Source organism: Oncorhynchus tshawytscha, linkage group LG06 (assembly GCF_018296145.1).
Source record: "Oncorhynchus tshawytscha isolate Ot180627B linkage group LG06, Otsh_v2.0, whole genome shotgun sequence".
NCBI lineage: Eukaryota > Metazoa > Chordata > Actinopteri > Salmoniformes > Salmonidae > Oncorhynchus > Oncorhynchus tshawytscha.
The window spans coordinates 23424483-23446131 of record NC_056434.1 but is presented as its reverse complement, the minus strand read 5'-3'; the positions used below and the strand labels follow the sequence as shown (position 1 = coordinate 23446131).

Sequence of the window (21649 nt, the reverse complement as noted above, 5' to 3'; positions counted from 1 at the left end):
ATGTCACAGGAAGGCCATAAAGATCATCAAGGACATCAACCACCCGAGCCACTGCCTGTTCACCCCGCTATCATCCAGAAGGCGAGGTCAGTACAGGTGCATCAAAGCTGGGACCGAGAGACTGAAAAACAGTTTCTATCTCAAGGCCATCAGACTGTTAAACAGCCACCACTAACACTGAGTGGCTGCTGCCAACACACTGACTCAACTCCAGCCACTTTAATAATGGGAATTGATGGGAAATGATGTAAAATATATCACTAGCCACTTTAAACAATGCTACCTAATATAATGTTTACATACCCTACATTATTCATCTCATATGTATACGTATATACTGTACTCTATATCATCTACTGCATCTTTATGTAATACATGTATCACTAGCCACTTTAACTATGCCACTTTGTTTACATACTCATCTCATATGTATATACTGTACTCGATACCATCTACTGTATCTTGCCTATGCCGCTCTGTACCATCACTCATTCATATATCTTTATGTACATATTCTTATCCCCTTACACTTGTGTGTATAAGACAGTAGTTTTGGAATTGTTAGTTAGATTACTTGTTGGTTATTACTGCATTGTCGGAACTAGAAGCACAAGCATTTCGCTACACTCGCATTAACATCTGCTAACCATGTGTATGTGACAAATAAAATTTGATTTGATTTGAACTAGAAGGTTGGTGGTGACTGGTTAGCTACGGGGAAGCAAGAGAGTCGCCTGTGCAATGTGTATAATCAGACGCAGAGCTGGAGCGGAGCCTGTCTGCCTGTCTGCCCACACATAGCTTACTCCCCCACAGCTCACCAGCTGATGTAGACTGTGTGTGGTGCATTCTTCCTACTGCTGAACAGAACTGCGCTACGCATCTGTGCTGCTAATATTAATTGTGCTTGTCACTGAAAAGCTCTCAATCTCTCCAAAAATGCTTGTCCAGTTCACTTAGTAGTCAGATTTAGTCGCAGAGATAATTTTGTCTCATCTCTTTTTATTTAATTGAAATTAAAAATAATTTTCATTTAGTTATAGTTTTTTATTTAGTCAGCTATAGTCTCATCAATTGCCAGTGGAAAATGTGTTTTACGAGTGGTGCAGTGGTCCAAGGCACTGCATCTCAGTGCTAGAGGCGTCATTACAGACCCTGGTTCGATTCCAGGCTGTATCACAACTGGCTACATTGGGAGTCCCACAGGGCGCACACAATTGGTCCAGCGTCATCAGGGTTAGGGTTTGGCTGGGGTAGGCAGTCTGTGTAAATTATCATTTGTTCTTAACTGGCTTGCCTAGTTAAATAAAGGTTAAATAAAATCAGCCCTGAAAAGAGGGATGAGGGAGGGATGAAGAGAGGAATGATGAATAATAGATGGAGAGATGGATGAAGTTACTGGGATGCTGCAGATGTTTTCCCAATCTTTTTTTCACTCACTCCCTTACTCATCTGCCTTATTTATTTTAAATCCTGTAAACAAGACTGATATTATGAATAAAAATACACTTTTTTGGGCTCAGTGCCACTGACATGTCAGGGCACATGCAGTCAGTGGTCTCGTGAGTCCTGTGTGTGTGAGAAGTGAGACTCAAACCCATAGAGTTTGCCTCCATCAATTAGTTGTATAATATCAGATATTGATCTTGTTGGTGTTTCATCATTTACACTTCTCCTCTTTGATAACACCATATTGGATGTTTTTTTTTTCAGATTACAGACTGACTAGATGATATTCACCATCACTCATTATCAGCCCTTTTCAATGTTGTCACACTAAGATTGTTCAGGCCCAGTATTAGTGACTCATGATAACATTATGCTTACACAGTTAAGGCAAATAATCACATTTTGTAGCCATTTGTGTGTGTGTTTTATGGGCGTAGTTGTGATCATACACCCAGCTGTTAGCTGGATAGATATTTGACAGACTGTTACCTCTCTCTCTAACCCCTCTCTACTTCCTCCAATAGATTTAGAGGAATGACCCATAATCCTCTTCTAGTGGTGGGACACGGCTAAACTCCACACAGTGATTTTATTACAGTAATCTCTGGTGAAATTGGCTTAGCTTCCCTTCAGACAGCAAGCAGACAGGGAGGCAATCAGAGACACAACAAGACATACAGAGAGCTGCAATGAGAACAGTGGTTCCAGAGTCTGGCAACAGAGCAACAGAGAAAGGGCTTACTGGGAGTTGACAACAGTGCAGGTTGACGTTTATTGTCAAGAGTCATGTCCTGGAGGCAGAACTGAGCGATTTCCCCTTAGATAGGCCAGCTGCAAAGTCAAAATTGGCTATATTGTAAACATTTATGAAAACAAAAAATATATATTTTTGGTCTTCATTTAAGGTTAGGCATTAAGGTTAGCAGTGTGGTTAAGGTTAGGGTTAGGTTTAAAATCAGATTTTATGACATTGTGGCTGTTCCAGGCTAATAACCACTCTGCAGAGCTGCCTCCAGAACAAGATTCATGACCGAAAACACTAACCTGCAACAGGGGTACGACACTACTAGCAATACAAACTAGGCTCTGTTGTTATGTACTTGTGCTATGATTTACCAGTATAATGTAAGCTGCAGCCTGCTGATCTTCATTGTGTGGTCTTGCTGTCTGATGTAGCAACATACAGTATAGGACACACACACACAAACACACACACACACACACACACACACACACACACACACACACACACACACACACACACACACACACACACACACACACACACACACACACACACACACACACACACACACACACACACACACACACACACACACACACACACACACACACGAGCAGGCACGGACACACACACACAGTGTAATGTTATTGACAGGTAGCCAGTATAAACCAAGGTGGAATGTACCATTTAAATTCTATTCAAGGGGAATTTTTGTCTGTGCTTCATCAGCTATTCTTCTCTGCATTATTGTAATCCAGCAGCATAGTACAGAAAGAAGGCTAGAGAAGGGAGAGTATAGAGGAATAGTTCACATTGAAATGGCATAGAGGCAAGACTGATTAAAGGGAAATTAAAGTGTGTTGAGTTTGATACAGCATTTTCCTCTGCCTTTTCCCTTTTTTATCACTCTCTCTTTTATTGAGAAGATGGGTCCCAGATGGGTCCCAGATAGGTCCCAGGAAACTAGCCCCACCCCCATATGTCTGACCACGCCCCTCACGTGAAAGAGAGGAATACTAAATCATGGTGGCCATGGTGACCCCCCTCCAATGGTGCAGTTTGAAGTAGCAGTTTGGTTTACTCCCTCTGCATCTTTATCAGACTTTGGTATCTAACATGTTGTATACCTTAACAGTTTAACAATATGCTGTGTAAACCCGCATACACATGCATTGCGCATGCGCAAACACACACCCTGGAAAACACACACACATGGCCCCACACACACACAAAATGCATTTTATAGCTGATATCATCAGTACTGTTTCTGTATATGGAAAGAATTGAGTGAATAATACAATATCAAAGTTGGAGAAGATCTGAGCAAAATAAGACTTGAAGAAAGAGGGAGAAGACAAGGATTCAATAACCACAAACAATGAGTTTTCTTTCAAACACTTTCATTATTTTCTCCACATAACTCAAAAACAAACAGACCCCCAAAAAGTTAATAAATAAAAGAGGAGAGGAGAGAGAAAAAGAACTGGGCATGCTTGGGCATGCGATGGGCTCTCAAGGTGATGGGTACTTCCAGTCGGAATGGTAGAAAAACCACAGGAACAGATAGATCACCTCTGCACCTCTCAGCATCAAGACCCGCTGGACCAATATTCATAGTTATTCTTTGAATCAGTGAACCATTTCCCATAATATGCCTTCACCATCTTACAGTATCAGTCCAGTTTCCAACAGTACCTCAGTAAGTCAAGACTGGGGGAGCAAACCACAGGAGGTTGGTGGCACCTTAATTGGGGAGGACGGGCTTGTGGTAATGACTGGAGCGGAATTAGTGGAATGGCATAAAATACGGTTTCCATGTGTCCAAAATATGGTTTCCATGTGTTTGATGCAACTCCATTTACTCCGATACAGCCATTATTATGAGCCGTCCTCCCCTCAGCAGCCTCCACTGGCGCAAACGTTCTTGAAAAATATAACTCCAAGCATTTGGCCCCAGCTTTCATTCCTTCACATCGGCAGCTCTGTTTGACTTTGCTGGATAGAGAAACGGAGAGGTATGGGAGGAAGAGAAGAGAGCACACATACTGTAGATTGTGAATGATTACTGACTGGAGGACCAGGACAATCAGGAGGGAGTACTAGCCCATTACAGACATGCTATAAATGTCTCAGAGTCTTTGAGTTATTTAGCCAGCTATAAAAAGATACACAAAACATTTCTCTCTTAGTTTGTCTGTTTTTTTCCCTCTGTTGTTTAGTTCCATCTGAGATGTGGGCTTGGTCATGGAGAAGCAGGGGGATGCAGTAGACTGTCTGATTCCTTTACTGTACCGTACTATAGCTCCAGCCCAGGCTATCCTATGGAAGATTCTGCTTCTCAGAACAGTACTGGACAACACCTGGAAAGCTTCTGCTTGCTCACAACTAAGAGGAAATTGGCAAAGCCAGTAAAAGACAACCTTTCCTCATTGGGATGACATTTTAAAATGTTTTTATTTTCTTTCGTTTTTTTCTTTTTTAAAAATGTATACAAATCTAAAACATACTTGACCATGCATTTTAGAATATATTTTTTTTCTTACTTTATAAAACAAGGCAGTTGGCGTTTTTTCAGACGTCTTGCAAATAGCTAAAAATGTTGATGATTTTTTTCTGTCTTGGGAAATCGTTGTTTTGAAAGCAGCAGTTTGAAACGTAACAGTCTCTGAACTTGTACTTGGGCACACCAGTCTCTTACTGTACGGCGAGCCAGTGGCTCCAGACCAGGTGTGTGGGGTGAGGTTTGGGTAGGAACCTTTAGTCATTATACTGTAATGAGAAAGAGAAAGAGAGAGAGACTCTGTTGGGGCCAAAGGGGCAGTTAGATGACAACTGACAGAATGTCATGCCCTATAGTCCTCATATGAAGTTCAGAGAGATACTGATGAAGTTGGTTGGAATGTCAATATTTTATACAAATCTAGCGTATAATAACTCCACTGGACAGACGTGCATGAGTATTGTACCTGTTGTGTACATGAGTATTGTACCTGTTGTGTACATGGGTATTGTACCTGTTGTGTGCATGAGTATTGTACCTGTTGTGTACATGAGTATTGTACCTGTTGTGTGCATGAGTATTGTACCTGTTGTGTACATGAGTATTGTACCTGTTGTGTACATGGAATTGTACAGTGTGTGTGTGTTTGAGAGTTCTTTCCTTTAGATCATGATTTTCTTTTGTTGTAGACTACAGAGAGAATCTTTTACATTAGAGACTTTTGTTTTAGACTATAGAGAGAATCTTTTACATTAGAGACTTTTGTTGTAGACTATAGAGAGAATCTTTTACATTAGAGACCTGGATGAAGTCCTTTCAGACAGAACTATTCCTACTCCGGTTGCGGACGGATTAGAGTTGACAAAGAGTAGATCCTCGCGCATGTTTCAATCTTGGTAACCCAAGTTGCTAAATTTACAAACGGTTTACTAACATAGATAGGTATGGTGTTATAGTTGTTAGAGGCAAATTTGTATTGGTCATCCTGGTTTTTCAGATTGTAAACATGTCCTGTTGCTGACCAGATTCTGTAGTTGCAAAAGTTGTTTTGCAGCCCTATTTTTATTGAATCATATGTTCATGAAAGAAAGAAACAAAATGAAGTCTTGGTGGAAATGGTTGGTTGTTAGGATTTGGGGAGCACGGTGGGGTATAAAATGAAAGGAGAGTTACATGAAACAAGGAAAAGAGGGTAACAAGATATGGTGTGATGTCATGAGTGGACTACCCGGAAGGGGAAGGATGGGTGGTGAGAGGCTGAACTTATATTCGTGAAGGGGAACAACGTGCCAGAAGGGTGATATGTGCAGGGGTAGAGGATGGGGTGGGTTCGGAGGGCACTGGGTAGGACAGGGGACAGGGGGCCGTTTCCCATCCCTTTGAACCTTGTATTACTGGGTGGACAACACCTGTGTTCAAATACAACTTGAAATCTTTCAAATACTTTCAGCATTTGCTTGGGCCTGCCTCGACTGTCAGGTAGGCATGGTTTTGCACTTTTGGGACTTTTCTATTGTTTCCACTGCAACAGGTAAGCTCAATCAAGCACAGATACAGTATTTAAAAATATTATTAAATAGTATTTGAACCCAGGTTAGGTGGACACAGTCACAACCAGAGTAGATACATTATCTTCTGCCTCATTTGACCCACTACACCATCATACAGGCAGTGCCACCACTCATCTGAGTCTGCCACCAGAAACAAACTCAATCAAAAGAACATCAGCAATATAATCAGAGAGAAAAGGCAATTAAGGAATACAAAATAATATATATTAACATGTCATATGTGAGGAAATTAATCATTTTAATTATACGTTTTTAAACTATGATTTAAGAAGAAAAACAGGTAATTTCAGGGAGAGAAATCCAAAATGTTTTGCAGATGTTTTGCAGATAACTGCTTATCTGAAATCTGGGCATTGGGAACCATCTTTATCCCCATATTGTTTATCCTCTTACTATATTCTTTACAGAAGTGTCGAATGGTCAAGGTCTGGTTACTGATAGTCATGATAATACTCATAATAATGTATAATCATAAAAGGAATCAATAGGCAATACATGTTTAAATAAAAAAGTGGATAAACAAAATTGCGACTCCAATGTTGAGCAAAATCACCATGACGACCAGAATTGAGCTGGAGCTCTGTGGAGGAGGGAGAGAGAGAATAGAACATGTTCATTCAGACTTTTACTAACGTAAGCACACACACACACACACACACACACACACACACACACACACACACACACACACACACACACACACACACACACACACACACACACACACACACACACACACACACACACACACAGCTCTGCCTTAACACACAAGCAAATACACAGCTAATGTGTACTTTCTTTGATTTTGGTATTTACTCTGTATAATTAGGTTCATTTGAGAGATACAATATTTTCAAGTGAGTCTCTGTGTCATTGAGAGCCAGCATGTCTAAACAGCAGACTGTTAGTGAAATCTAACTGATGTACTGTAACACTGTCATGGAAAATGTGCAGGACTCGATCTATTGTACAAGGTAGAAAGCATCACAAATGACCGATGTAATTATCAAAGCAATTGAGTCCATAGTATGATATCTAAAATATTTAGAATAAAATATATCATAGTGTTAAAATATATCATAGTGGGATCTTTGTCCAAGAGTGTTTTACAATGTGATCACTTGCAGAATCTACGTCTGTGTCTCATGTCTTACACAAGTTCGCTGCATTACTTGCCTCACTGCGGTTGCAAATACCACCCCCCCCCTCCTCCAGTCACCATCACACGCCCACTTATTGGCTACCGCTGAAGCAAGGCATAACCTGTTCCCTAGCAACAGAGCGTGGGGCAGCCAATGCGGGGCTGCTTTGTGGAAGGAGCTACTTTGCCAATCTGCTGTTACTAAGGTGCTGGGAGTACAGTGGGAGATAGCTAGCTGAGGCTGTGGTGCGGTGGAGGGGACTGTGGGAGGTTAGAAGCCCAACCAAGGTGTCTGTGTTTTATAGAGCACCTGCCTATCAGGAGACTACACCAGGGCCTGGGATGCTCCCACTTGCTACCTTACACATGAGTGATTACCCATGCATGTGTATTTTCTGCATGTGTGCACACAATAAATAAATTACATGACTAAATTTGACTATGAATGTGTGGTTGAGAGGAGGACTCCTTACCGAGTTTGCTTTGAGCTGGGTCAGTTTCTTGTCATCGTCGTGTTCTAGTGCAATGGGTGAGGATTTCTGTGGGGGGGAGAGGGTGAGATCCCTGCGCAGAGGCCTAGCCTCCAGCTTGTCCTCCTTGCACAGACTGTCCATCTTTTGCATTGAGTCTGGGGCCAGTCCCTCCTTGCCCTCTTTACCCTCCCGCACCCCTGAAGGCCGTGCCGCCTCCATGTCTCTGCCCTCCTTGGCCTCCCGGCTCTTACTAGGCCGCTGTCTCTGCAGCGTGTGGGAGTGGGCTTCGCCCCCGTGACCATGGCCCTCCTCTCCCAGCCCATAGGGCTTCTGGGAGTTGGAGTCCATTGGCTGCAGTGGCCTCATCTCCATCTCGTAGTTGCTCAGCTTCTCCTCATCCTGCTCCAGCAGTCGTGTGTCACCGCTGTGCGTCCGCTGGGACCTCCACGATGCTGATGGGCAGTCCGACCACCGGTCCCTGGAGGCCTTGTGATTGGACGAACCATGCTCTCGAGACTTGTGATTGGAGGAGGCGTGCTTGTGGCCGTGGCCATTTGTGCGCCCGCTGCCCCTGGCTTCCTCTTGGACAGAGGGGGTGGTAGAGCGATTTCTGCCCCAGCTGCCCCCCCTGCTTCCCCCTTTATAAGAGTGCTTGTCCTTGTCCTCGCTCCAGCTGTTGGCCCTAAGGTACTCGCCCCCTCCTCGCCCCTCCATCAGCACCTGGATCTCCTGCCCACTACTGCCCCCTCCCCCACCGCCACCACCCCCAGCATCGTCCACAGCACTCTGCCGCAGGAAGCGAGCGTTCTTGGTGCAGTGTGGCTTGGTGGTGGCAGGGCTGCAGGGGGGCGAGGAGGGGTGGCTGGCCTCAGGGCTAAGGTCAGGGGTCAAGTTTGGGGGTGTTGTGCCCTTCATGTAGAGTTCAGGACTGTCTGGCCCTGTGCCACTGGAGACCACCTCAATGTCGTTCTCACTGGAGTTCTGATGTTTTGGCCTTTGGACCTCTACTCCTGACCAACAGAGACACAGAGAGAGAGACACAGACAGAGACACAGAGAGAGAGAGACACACAGACAGAGACACAGAGAGAGAGACACAGACAGAGACACAGAGAGAGAGAGACACACACAGACAGAGACACAGAGAGAGAGACACAGACAGGGACACAAGAGAGAGAGACACAGACAGAGAGAGAGACACACAGACAGAGACACAGACAAAGACATGAGAGAGAGACAGACAGAAAGAGAGACACAGACAGAGAGAAACACAGACAGAGACACAACAGAGAGACAGAGAGTCAGGACAGCATGACACACAATGTTGGAATAGTCCCATTTCAAAGTGAATGATTGAGAGTTATTACGTTGGGATGGTCCCATTTCAAAGTGAATGATTGAGAGGTATTACGTTGGGATAGTCCCATTTCAAAGTGAATGATTTAGAGTTTTTACGTTGAGATGGTCCCATTTCAAAGTGAATGATTTAGAGTTATTACGTTGGGATGGTCCCATTTCAAAGTGAATGATTTAGAGTTTTTACGTTGAGATGGTCCCATTTCAAAGTGAATGATTTAGAGTTATTACGTTGGGATGGTCCCATTTCAAAGTGAATGATTTAGAGTTATTACATTGGGATGGTCCCATTTCAAAGTGAATGATTTAGAGTTATTACGTTGGGATGGTCCCATTTCAAAGTGAATGATTTAGAGTTATTACATTGGGATGGTCCCATTTCAAAGTAAATGATTTAGAGTTATTAGGTTGGGATAGTCCCATTTCAAAGTGAATGATTTAGAGTTATTACGTTGGGATGGTCCCATTTCAAAGTGAATGATTTAGAGTTATTACGTTGGGATAGTCCCATTTCAAAGTGAATGATTTAGAGTTATTACGTTGGGATGGTCCCATTTCAAAGTGAATGATTTAGAGTTATTACGTTGGGATAGTCCCATTTCAAAGTGAATGATTTAGAGTTATTACGTTGGGATGGTCCCATTTCAAAATGAATGATTTATAGTTATTACGTTGGGATTGTCCCATTTCAAAGTAATTTATTTAGAGTTATTAAGTTGGGATAGTCCCATTTCAAAGTGAATGATTTAGAGTTATTACGTTGGGATGGTCCCATTTCAAAGTGAATGATTTAGAGTTATTACGTTGGGATGGTCCCATTTCAAAGTGAATGATTTAGAGTTATTACGTTGGGATGGTCCCATTTCAAAGTGAATGATTTAGAGTTATTACATTTGGATGGTCCCATTTCAAAGTAAATGATTTAGAGTTATTAGGTTGGGATAGTCCCATTTCAAAGTGAATGATTTAGAGTTCTCTTTGTTTTATATTCATGTTTGGACTTGTTTTATATTCAAGTCCAATCTCTGTGATATGGCCATGGCCAATTTACCCCATGAATGACATGAACAGCTGTACTGCTAACGTCAACCAGATGATGTCAGTATTATGTAAAGGAAATCAAAGGGACGTGCATATGGAAGGAACCATTGCCCTTAAAATGACCTAATTTCCTTTCCTGAGATGCGTGTAGTTGATGTGCCCATTATATTATGCAATCATGCACACAACACAATAGAATAGAATACCTCTTAGACAGACAGACTATTCCTGACCACTCCTGTCCTGTCTTTAGACTAGACTCTGCCTCTTTTCAAGGTTTTTCAGTCAGCAGCACCAGAGAGAGGGGGGCTGGTTAAGCATTCTACTCAGTTACGCCAGACACTCCTTTCTCTCTCTGCATTGCCTACCTTACCTCGCTGTCTCCCAGACGTCTGCACCCAGCCAGTCACAACACTCACACAATCTTTACTCTGCTCAACAGGCAGCACAGCACGACAAGGCACAGCACAACACTATCACTCTCCCTCTGAGCCTCAACAGTGCTCAATGTGCTAATTTATCATGTGCAAGTGCACAGATATTGTGTGCAAAGGGTTTGGTTGGCACATAAGAGCTTGGTGAAATGACCCATTTCAGTTAAGACAAATGCTGCTGTTGTTGCTCTGAGGATAAACTCAGCCTCCTAGGGAATCTGTAACTGTGAGTCTTTATAATGTCATGACATTCAAAACAGCCATCAAGGTATTGTCAGGTACGTGGAACAAACAAACAAGCAAGGGAGAGTATATGTCAGGAAGTGTGTGTGTGTTTAAGAGTGTGTGTCAGTCAGCCTGCCTTGCGTGGGCTTGTTGGAAAGTTCATTGTTGACCTCCCTCCAGCTTCCTGTTGCTGCCTCCATCACTCATGACTTGCACTGCACTGTGGGTAACCGGTCCCATGGGGCACGAGCACATACAGTAGAGCACCCACATGCCTGCCACTGACACCTGATTGACTTGGCCATTCTCTTCTCTCTCTTGCCATTATTTACATGTTCAGGAGACATACTGTATGTTTATTCATATATGATGCAGTATGTATTTTCTCTCAGCGTTTCAAGTTGATAAAATAAAGTGACACACTGTGAGTGCCAAATAGACTCAGGGCATTAGTGTATTGACATTTGTGGTTATAAAAAGACTGTGTGTGACAAAATTGGTGCTTCTGGTGTATTGATGGTTGCTATGGGGATGGTGGCACACTCACCGTTTTTGCGGTGCTGGAAGGAGGGGGAGAACTCTTTGGCCGTGACCCTGGCGAGGCGACACTCTTCCTGGGCCTTCTGGGCTGCTCCCATGGCCGCCTCTGCCTTCCCTCGTGCATGAGCTGTCCTGGTGGTGAGTAAATAATAATTCATTAAAGAATGCAACTGCAGGGAGCATGTTGCATGACTGACTTTGTGAGTGTACTGTACGTGTATTGGAATGTATAATATAATAGACAGCCAATTCCCATTTCTCCTGTGAGGTCAGACCCTCTATGTCAGGGCTGCCCAATTCCAATGCTGGAATATTTTTAAATAATTTCCTATAAATAGCCTACTATTTTAACATATTTTCAAATACTTATTTCAAATACTATTTTAAAATGCCTGGGTTAAATGGATGGGAGTGTATTTGAGTCTGTGTATTTCAGTATTTTCAAATACTTTCCAAGTGTATTTTCAAATAAATTCCAATATTCAACTACTTGTCTTTAAAAGTAACTGAAAAAACCTCAATATTATTTGAACCCAGAGCACGATACTACGAATCAAGTTTTAGGAGTTACCGAGGTAACTTTGGTCAAATCTGAGTTCAACTCGGGATAACCGGTACCACGAAAGTGTCTCACCTTTTAGCCAGGTACATTTCTATGGCAATGAATCCTTCAGAACTAACCTGCTCTGGTGCAGGTGTCTGAGTATCTGAGCCTCGAGTTGAGGACCAATGAAATCAAATTCTCTCCCTCTCGCAAAGATTGCGTCATCATCCACTTCATTCGAGGAAGATGACTGATTAAATATTTTTTAAATTAAAAGGTTTTTTTGTGTGTTAAAAAATAGTAATGTTGAAATACCTATCACATTACACATTTAATAATGACAGAATGCACTTGAAACTTCACACAGTAAAACCTTTTTATGACAATACAATTATTTTGCTGATAGGAGTGGGAAAAAGGTACTTGTGCATTGATAAGCACACCAAAGATGACCTTAACGATAAGTAATAAAATAAATACCTCACTTCTAAAAGCCTATTTCACACTATAGCCTGCTGAATTGAAAATATGAATTATAATCACTTAATAATTCACATTTCCTGTGGCTGCAGGATTATTTCCCTTCTGTATCAAACTGGCTCAAATTAAGATCCTACATCTGCAGCTTCCATCGTAGTATACCCTTCTGGTATGTGACAGATAGCCCCATACTGACATCTGTTTCTGTGTCATACTACTGTGGTCTCATAAAAATAATAGAGGCCTGATGATAATGTGCAATCCCTTCAAATGGATAATTCCGTTTTAGCTCGCATGACATAAACCCACGTCCAGAGGAGAACATACGGTGCTTTCCCAATCGTTTTGCCTTTACCATTCTTTCTAGTCTCTCTCTCTGAACCCTCTATTTTGTCTCTTTCCTTTTCTATTTCCCTCTCTCCTCCTTGTTTGTGCAGGAACTGTCTTGGTGCAGTATTGCATGTCGATGGTTATTGATTTTTTTTGCCTGTGTTTCTTTTTGCTTCTGTCTCTCTTCACCCTGGCACTAGAGCTCACAGCACTGTGTGGTCACAGCACTGTGTGGGTGTGTGTGTGTGTGTGTGTGTGTGTCCGTCCATCTGTCCGTCTGTAGTAGTGTGTGAGTAATAGTCTGTAAAAGTTTCTGTTTGTTCATTTTAGATAGCCGTGTGTGGACAGTGTTGGCTGGCCTGGTGTGTTTGGTAGGGACACATTAGTGGGTGTTAGAGCGGGGTGTGGTGAGGGGGTAAGCTGAGGTGAGCTGAGAGGGGGAGAGCTCCTCATCCTGCTCTACTGGGGACCAGCCCTCTCCTGGACCGTTGTCCTAGCAACTGCAGGAGCAAGGGAGTGAGAAACATAGTGAGAGAGAGGGAGGGGATAGGAATCTTCCATTCAGTGTTACTGTGCCCCAGAGCACTGCATGAGTTATTTTACAGCTTCATCATTTAGAAAGAATGCAGTGATCACCCCACCACTCACTGACACACACACACTCACACACACACACACACACACACACACACACACACACACACACACACACACACACACACACACACACACACACACACACACACACACACACACACACACACACACACACGCTAGCACATGTGTTGGCATGTAAGGCAGATATGGATTTGATTCTCTGTCTATTTATATCACACCAAACCACAGCAGTAAGAACACCACTTCTGATTTCACAGAGACACTAATCATTCTATGACATCAGACACACACAGGACTTTTTGCCTGCACCCCTCATCTCTCCTAATACACCTTCTTACTCTCATGCGTGCACACGTGAACAGAAGTTATTTCACCGCTCTCTGACTCTCACAATGCACAATGTCTCGACCTCTTGAACCATCTTTCTCATGCAAACACAGACATGTTTTCTCACACAACCTGCACTCAACTTGTAACACACAAGTAAAGACAAACGCCCTCCACTCTAGCAGACATTTAGAGAATTAACTTCCTCTCACACCTTTATCTATCTAACACATTAATTCACACTGAATATATTTGTCTTGAGAAGCTGCTAGCTAATCTTATGTTAATGGGAAAGGGGCCATGCTTATACAATCTTAAGTAACCTAGAATGGTCTGACTAAGGCATGACCTGAGCCGTCTGGGGAATAGGGTGCCATTTGGGACACAATGAGAGTCTCACTAATCCTCAGGATGACACACATAAGGAGCCTCTTTTTAATAAGTTGCATCAAGATGGATTTGAACAGAGCCGGAGACAATTCATGCTTGTTTCCGGTATCAATGTCTCATCAGCAGCACATGACGCAGGGACTCTGATAAACACATTTACCCTATTAACATCTCATGAACATCTCTTTCTGTCCTACTGTGGTCTCTTTCTGTCCTACTGTGATCTCTTTCTGTCCTACTGTGGTCTCTTTCTGTCCTACTGTGGTCTCTTTCTGTCCTACTGTGGTCTCTTTCTGTCCTCCTGTGGTCTCCTTCTGTCCTACTGTGGTCTCTTTCTGTCCTACTGTGGTCTCCTTCTGTCCTACTGTGGTCTCTTTCTGTCCTACTGTAGTCTCTTTCTGTCCTACTGTGGTCTCTTTCTGTCCTACTGTGGTCTCTTTCTGTCCTACTGTGGTCTCTTTCTGTCCTACTGTGGTCTCTTTCTGTCCTACTGTGGTCTCTTTCTGTCCTACTGTGGTCTCTTTCTGTCCTACTGTGGTCTCTTTCTGTCCTACTGTGGTCTCTTTCAGTCCTACTGTGGTCTCTTTCTGTCCTACTGTGGTCTCTTTCTGTCCTACTGTGGTCTCTTTCAGTCCTACTGTGGTCTCCTTCTGTCTTACTGTGGTCTATTTCTGTCCTACTGTGGTCTCTTTCAGTCCTACTGTGGTCTCCTTCTGTCCTACTGTGGTCTCTTTCTGTCCTACTGTGGTCTCTTTCAGTCCTACTGTGGTCTCCTTCTGTCCTACTGTGGTCTTCTTTCTGTCCTACTGTGGTCTCTTTCAGTCCTACTGTGGTCTCCTTCTGTCCTACTGTGGTCTTCTTTCTGTCCTACTGTGGTCTCCTTCTGTCCTACTGGTCTGACCAATCGGATTCCACGCTTCAAGTTTGCTTCGATCATGTGGACTGGGATTTGTTCCGCATTGTGGCGAACAACAACATTGATGAATACGCTGATTTGGTCAGCGGGTTTATTAGCAAATGCATCGGCGATGTCGTATCCACAGCGTCTATTAAAACATTCCCAAAACAGAAACCGTGGATTGATGGCAGCATTTGTGCAAAACTGAAAGCACAAACCCCTGCTTTTAATCAGGGAAAGGTGACCGGAAACATGACCGAATACAAACAGTGTAGCTATTCCCTCCGCAAGCAATCAAACAAGCTAAGCCTCAGTATAGAGACAAAGTAGAGTCGCAATTCAACTGCTCAGACACGAGAGGTATGTGGCGGGGTCTACAGTCAATCACGGACTATAAAAGGAAAACCAGCCCCGTCGCGGACCATGATGTCTTGCTCCCCCAGACAGAACAACTTCTTTGCTCACTTTGAGGACAATACAGTGCCACTGGCATGGCCCGCTACCAAAACCTGTGGGCTCTCCTTCACTGCAGCCAATGTGAGCAAAATATTTAAACGTGTTAACCCTCGCAAGGCTGCAGGCCCAGACAGCATCCCCAGCCGCGTCCTCAGAGCATGAACAGACCAGCTGGCTGGTGTGTTTACGGACATATTCAATCAATCCTTATCCCAGTCTGCTGTCCCCACATGCTTCAAGAGGGCCACTATTGTTCCTGTTCCCAAGAAAGCTAAGGTAACTGAGCTAAATGACTACCACCCCATAGCACTGAATTCCGTCATCATGAAGTGCTTTGAGAGACTAGTCAAGGACCATATCACCTCCACCCTACCTGACACCCTAGACCCACTCCAATTTGCTTACTGCCCCAATAGGTCCACAGACGACGCAATCGCAATCACACTACACACTGCCCTATCCCACCTGGGCAAGAGGAATACCTATGTAAGAATGCTGTTCATCGACTACAGTGCAGCATTTAACACCTTAGTACCCTCCAAACTCATCATCAAGCTCGAGACCCTGGGTCTCGACCCCGCCCTGTGCAACTGGGTCCTGGACTTCCTGGCGGGCCGCCCCCAGGTGGTGAGGGTTGGTAACAACATCTCCACCCCACTGATCTTCAACACTGGGTCCCCACAAGGTTGCGTTCTCAGCCCTCTCCTGTACTCCCTGTTCACCAACGACTGCATGTCCATGCACGCCTCCAACTCAATCATCAAGTTTGCAGATGACACTACAGTGGTAGGCTTGATTACCAACAACTACGAGACGGCCTACAGGGAGGAGGTGAGGGCCCTTGGAGTGTGGTGTCAGGAAAATAACCTCACACTCAACGTCAACAAAACAAAGGAGATGATTGTGGACTTCAGGAAACAGCAGAGGGAGCACTCCCCTATCCACATTGACGGGACAGTAGTGGAGAGGGTAGAACGTTTTAAGTTCTTCGGCGTACACATCATGGACCAACTGAAATGGTCCAACCACACAGACAGCGTGGTGAAGAAGGCGCAGCAGCGCAACTACTCCTCCCACAACCGCAAGGCTCTCCAGAGGGTTGTGAGGTCTGCACAACGCATCACCAGGGGCAAACTACCTGCCCTCCAGGACACCTACAGCACCCGATGTCACAGGAAGGCCAAAAGGATCATCAAGGACAACAACCACCCGAGCCACTGCCTGTTCACCCCGCTATCATCCAGAAGGCGAGGTCAGTACAGGTGCATCAAAGCAGGGACCGAGAGACTGAAAAACAGCTTCTATCTCAAGGCCATCAGACTGTTAAACAGCCATCACTAACATTGAGAGGCTGCTGCCAACATACTGACTCAACTCCAGCCACTTTAATAATGGAAAGATTTATGTAATAAATGTATCACTAGTCACTTTAAACAATCCACTTAATATAATGTTTACATACCCTACATTACTCATCTCATCTGTATATACTGTACTCTATACATTCTACTGCATCTTGCCTATGCCGTTCTATACCATCACTCATTCATATATTTTTTTATGTACATATTCTTATTCATCCCTATACAACCTGTGTGTATAAGGTAGTTGTTGTGAAATTGTTAGGTTAGATTACTCATTGGATATTACTGCATTGTCAGAACTAGAAGCACAAGCATTTTTGCTACACTCGCATTAACATCTGCTAACCATGTGTATGTGACAAATACAATTTGATTTGATTTGATTTACTGTGGTCTCTTTCTGTCCTACTGTGGTCTCTTTCTGTCCTACTGTGGTCTCTTTTTGTCCTACTGTGGTCTCCTTCTGTCCTACTGTGGTCTCCTTCTGTCCTACTGTGGTCTCTTTCTGTCCTACTGTAGTCGCTTTCTGTCCTACTGTGGTCTGCTTCTGTCCTACTGTGGTCTCCTTCTGCCTCTGTTTGTGAGTATGTCTCTATCTCTCTCTCTCTGTGTGTGTGTGAGTGTTTGTTGTTATTTACCTATATTGTTCTGTGACTATGCATTATTTCTTGGTATCTTACCTCGAAGAGTAACCTTTGTCTTGGAGTTCTACAAGGAAAATACCTTTCCTCTCATAATATCTGGGTTAGCCTGTGTACTGTTTGCACCAGAGAACTGCTGTAGAGGCAATTCAAATGTTTAGCATAGAACGGTTGAGGTCAATCTCTTCTCACACGGTGTTCCTCGAAATGTGCATCCCTGTCCTCACAGACAGAGGTATGTTACCCACATTCTCCTTACTGTATTTTATGACAGCTTTAAAGTCAAGCAGTGGCTGCTATTGTTCCTGAATACAAAATGATACCCCCATACCCCTGCTCTCATCCTTTCCTCTCTCTGTGCTACAGCAGTGCCACACTGAATCAGCTGACATGGGTTGAGATAAATGTATTATCCTGCTGCATCGAGGTGTAGATGCCCTCATCTATAATGAGTGTCCCTGTGTAGGTAGTTAGCTGTAGCCAGTGTGTCCTGTGTAGGCAGTTAGCTGTAGCCAGTGTGTCCTGTGTAGGTAGTTAGCTGTAGCCAGTGTGTCCTGTGTAGGTAGTTAGCTGTAGCCAGTGTCCCTGTGTAGGTAGTTAGCTGTAGCCAGTGTGTCCTGTGTAGGTAGTTAGCTGTAGCCAGTGTCTCTGTGTAGGTAGTTAGCTGTAGCCAGTGTCCCTGTGTAGGTAGTTAGCTGTAGCCAGTGTGTCCTGTGTAGGTAGTTAGCTGTAGCCAGTGTGTCCTGCGTAGGTAGTTAGCTGTAGCCAGTGTGTCCTGTGTAGGTAGTTAGCTGTAGCCAGTGTGTCCTGTGTAGGTAGTTAGCTGTAGCCAGTGTCCCTGTGTGGGTAGTTAGCTGTAGCCAGTGTGTCCTGTGTAGGTAGTTAGCTGTAGCCAGTGTTCCCTGTGTAGGTAGTTAGCTGTAGCCAGTGTGTCCTGTGTAGGTAGTTAGCTGTAGCCAGTGTGTCCTGTGTAGGTAGTTAGCTGTAGCCAGTGTTCCCTGTGTAGGTAGTTAGCTGTAGCCAGTGTGTCCTGTGTAGGTAGTTAGCTGTAGCCAGTGTGCCCTGTGTAGGTAGTTAGCTGTAGCCAGTGTGTCCTGTGTAGGTAGTTAGCTGTAGCCAGTGTGCCCTGTGTAGGTAGTTAGCTGTAGCCAGTGTGTCCTGTGTAGGTAGTTAGCTGTAGCCAGTGTGCCCTGTGTAGGTAGTTAGCTGTAGCCAGTGTGTCCTGTGTAGGTAGTTAGCTGTAGCCAGTGTGCCCTGTGTAGGTAGTTAGCTGTAGCCAGTGTGCTCTATTACTATACTTAAAAAAAGAAAAATATGCAGACGCTCTTACCCAGAGAAACTTACAGGAGCGATTAGGGTTAAGTGCCTTTCTCAAGGGCCCATCATCAGATTTGTCACCTAGTCGTCTCGTGGATTCAAACCACCTTCCGGTAACTGACCCAGTGCTCTTAACAGCCAGGCTACCTGTCGCCCTGTGTAGGTACTTAGCTGTAGCCAGTGTGCCTGGAAGAGTTTGATGAGCTTAAATAGGATTTGAGTTTTAGAACCAAATATAGCAAATGCATACCCTTGCATATACTGTATGTATGTGTAGAAACACAGACACAGACACACACATGGAAGTGTACAGATGCCCACAAAACGTAACATAGCTATGTAAATCAAGACTTAAGTCCACAGTTTTTAGAGTAATAGCCTTTGGGGTTGCATCCTATGATATAATAATTAATCGATATGCATAGTTAAGACTTTGGAGATCTTGGAAGAGTGTGCTGGGTGTGAAGGTTGTAAGCGTGGGTGTTTGAACATTTGTTTGCATGCACATATATTTATGTGCAAATTGTGTGTGTGTGTGTGTGTGTGGCGGCCAGCCTCCAGTTCAGCCTCCCTTGTCTCTCTCAGGCTGTCCGCCAATGCAGATATCACTCCCTGCCTCTGCTCTCTCTCTTTCTCTCTGTCGCTCTCTCTCTCTCTTTCTCTCTGTATCTCTGATATTCTCTCTCTTTCTTTCTCTATCTCCCGTCATGCCTTTCTCCCACCTCCCTCCAGGAGAAGGCTTCAACGGCCCAACACAGGAGTGCAAAAGAAAGTCAAGAAACAGGCAGATCACACAGGTATTCTGTTTTCATAGCTTATGGCCTAATTGGGCTTTCTCTTTATCTCTCTCTGTCAACCACAAAAACACATACACACATGCACTTATGCACGGACACACATACACATGTGCATGCACGCACGCATGCACACACGTCACACCCACACACCCACACACACATATGAACAAATGCATACATGTTTTCAAATAATGATGTAATAGTTCATAGCCATGACACCATGACCGTGTATACCCACATCATTGATTGCCTCTACTGCTCACCCATCAATATAGACCCATCAAGGTTCCGGGCAACGTGTTTAAACAATCCATACCAGCCTCATTCAGACCCCAGTCTGGTTTGGTCAGGAAGAGGAACTCAGTATAATGGGCGATGCAGAGGTCCACATGCATGTGTGATATCCAAGAGCAACCAGCTATGTAATTCAACCCTAGTTTATAACTAATGTAGGTCAATGTTGCATTCTTTCAGTTCCTCAGTCCAGAAGGGGATACACAAACTAACAGTGGGGAACCGTGAGGGCCTTCTAAACCTTCAGAGAAGACCTAAGAATTTATAAAATAGTTGTTGTCATTTTAAAATATACACTTATACACTTCAAATATACACACGTTGAATTTCTATTTAATCTTTTCAATAATATTTCAATGGTATTCTGATTATATTATCCTTCTCAAGGATATTCTGACTGAAACTCTTCAGGTGGTTTTGGAAAGGAAAGGGTTAACACTGAAACAAAAAAAAAAACAATCAGGATTTTTCTTTGTTGGTCTCTGGGGAGATAAATCTAGCTAGCTATGTCAGCCATTGGCTAGGCCCTCAGAAGCTAGATAGAAGGCATCTGCCATTCAACTGTATTTGGGTATAATTTAGGAGTAACAGTGGAATCAACCAATCACATTTTGACTTGGGTGGGACGGTTCTTACAAAAACGTATGGAAACTTCCAGCTTCTTGAAAGCGGACAGGTCACTGCACAATAGCTAGCAGTAGTTTTCCCACGGTTTATCTAGCTAGCTTTAGTTGTAAGCTTGTTAAAAGTGTATAGCAGCTGCAGCATGTGTTATCGAAGAGGATGTTGTTGCTAAATTGTTACTCTGGCTTCACCCTTTTCAAGATGAACTTTCAACAAGAAGTTATGTTTGAAATGATCATTGTCTGGTGAATGGAACAGTGTTTTTTTTTATTGCAGCTCGCTTGCTGTTGTTAGCTGTCTCTGAAAATAACTTACAGTATGTGTGTGAAACATTGTTGCATTTAAACTTTAGATTGATCGCTGGTTACTTTGTGTGGTGAACATGATGAAAAGGAATAGTTATACAATTTGATTGAGAAATGCTTAGCCTAATGGTTGTGTTTTTGTATTCTTATGATTGGGACCTACTGGCTTATTATGTCTGAGTGAATGAGCTTCTTATCCTTTAACATCATGCCGTGTGAGACTGCTGTCTTTCTAGTGGCTCTATGTTTTTGGCTAATGGTGTTTCTGTATGCTACTGTACAATGTAGGCCTACAGTGTAAGCTACATGTGATAGCAGAGTTTGCTAAACAAATGACCTCCCAATACAAATCTTCATGACATCAGGCAATCACGCGAATGTCCCAAAGGTTGCGTGTTCGAAACTCATCACAGACAACTTTAGCATTTTAGCTAATTAGCATCTTTGCAACTACTTACTACTTTTTAGCTACTTTGCAACTACTTACATGTTAGCTAACCTTAACCCTAACCTTAACCAAAACCTTAACCCTTAACCTTAACCCCAGCCTAGCTAATGTTAGCCACCTAGCCATCTAGCTAATGTTAGCCCCAACAAATTGGAATTTGTAACATTGCAAATTCCTAACATATTGTATGAATTGAAATTCATAACATATCATATGAATTGTAATTCGTAACATATCATATAAATTGTAATTCGTAACATATCATATGAATTGTAATTCGTAACATATCATATAAATTGTAATTCGTAACATATCATATGAAATGGATGAGGGACATCCACA

The 21649-nt window shown here is 43.4% G+C and overlaps 1 protein-coding gene across 2 annotated transcripts in view; it reads right to left on the bottom strand.

Annotated features, from left to right (window-relative positions):
- Window positions 1–5283: 5283 nt before the first annotated feature.
- Window positions 5284–21649, bottom strand: part of LOC112252257 (junctophilin-3-like) — a 29958-nt gene continuing 13592 nt past the window's right edge. Inside the window, exons 3-5 of one of the 2 annotated variants that reach the window (XM_024423341.2) lie at window positions 11482–11606; window positions 7880–8889; window positions 5284–6845 (exon numbers count right to left, since the gene is read on the bottom strand). In XM_024423341.2, coding sequence (XP_024279109.1) covers window positions 6765–6845; window positions 7880–8889; window positions 11482–11606 — 1216 coding nt within the window. In that variant the 3' untranslated portion in view covers window positions 5284–6764. The remainder of the gene's footprint in view (window positions 6846–7879; window positions 8890–11481; window positions 11607–21649) is intronic. The other variant, XM_024423343.2, reaches the window with a different exon arrangement.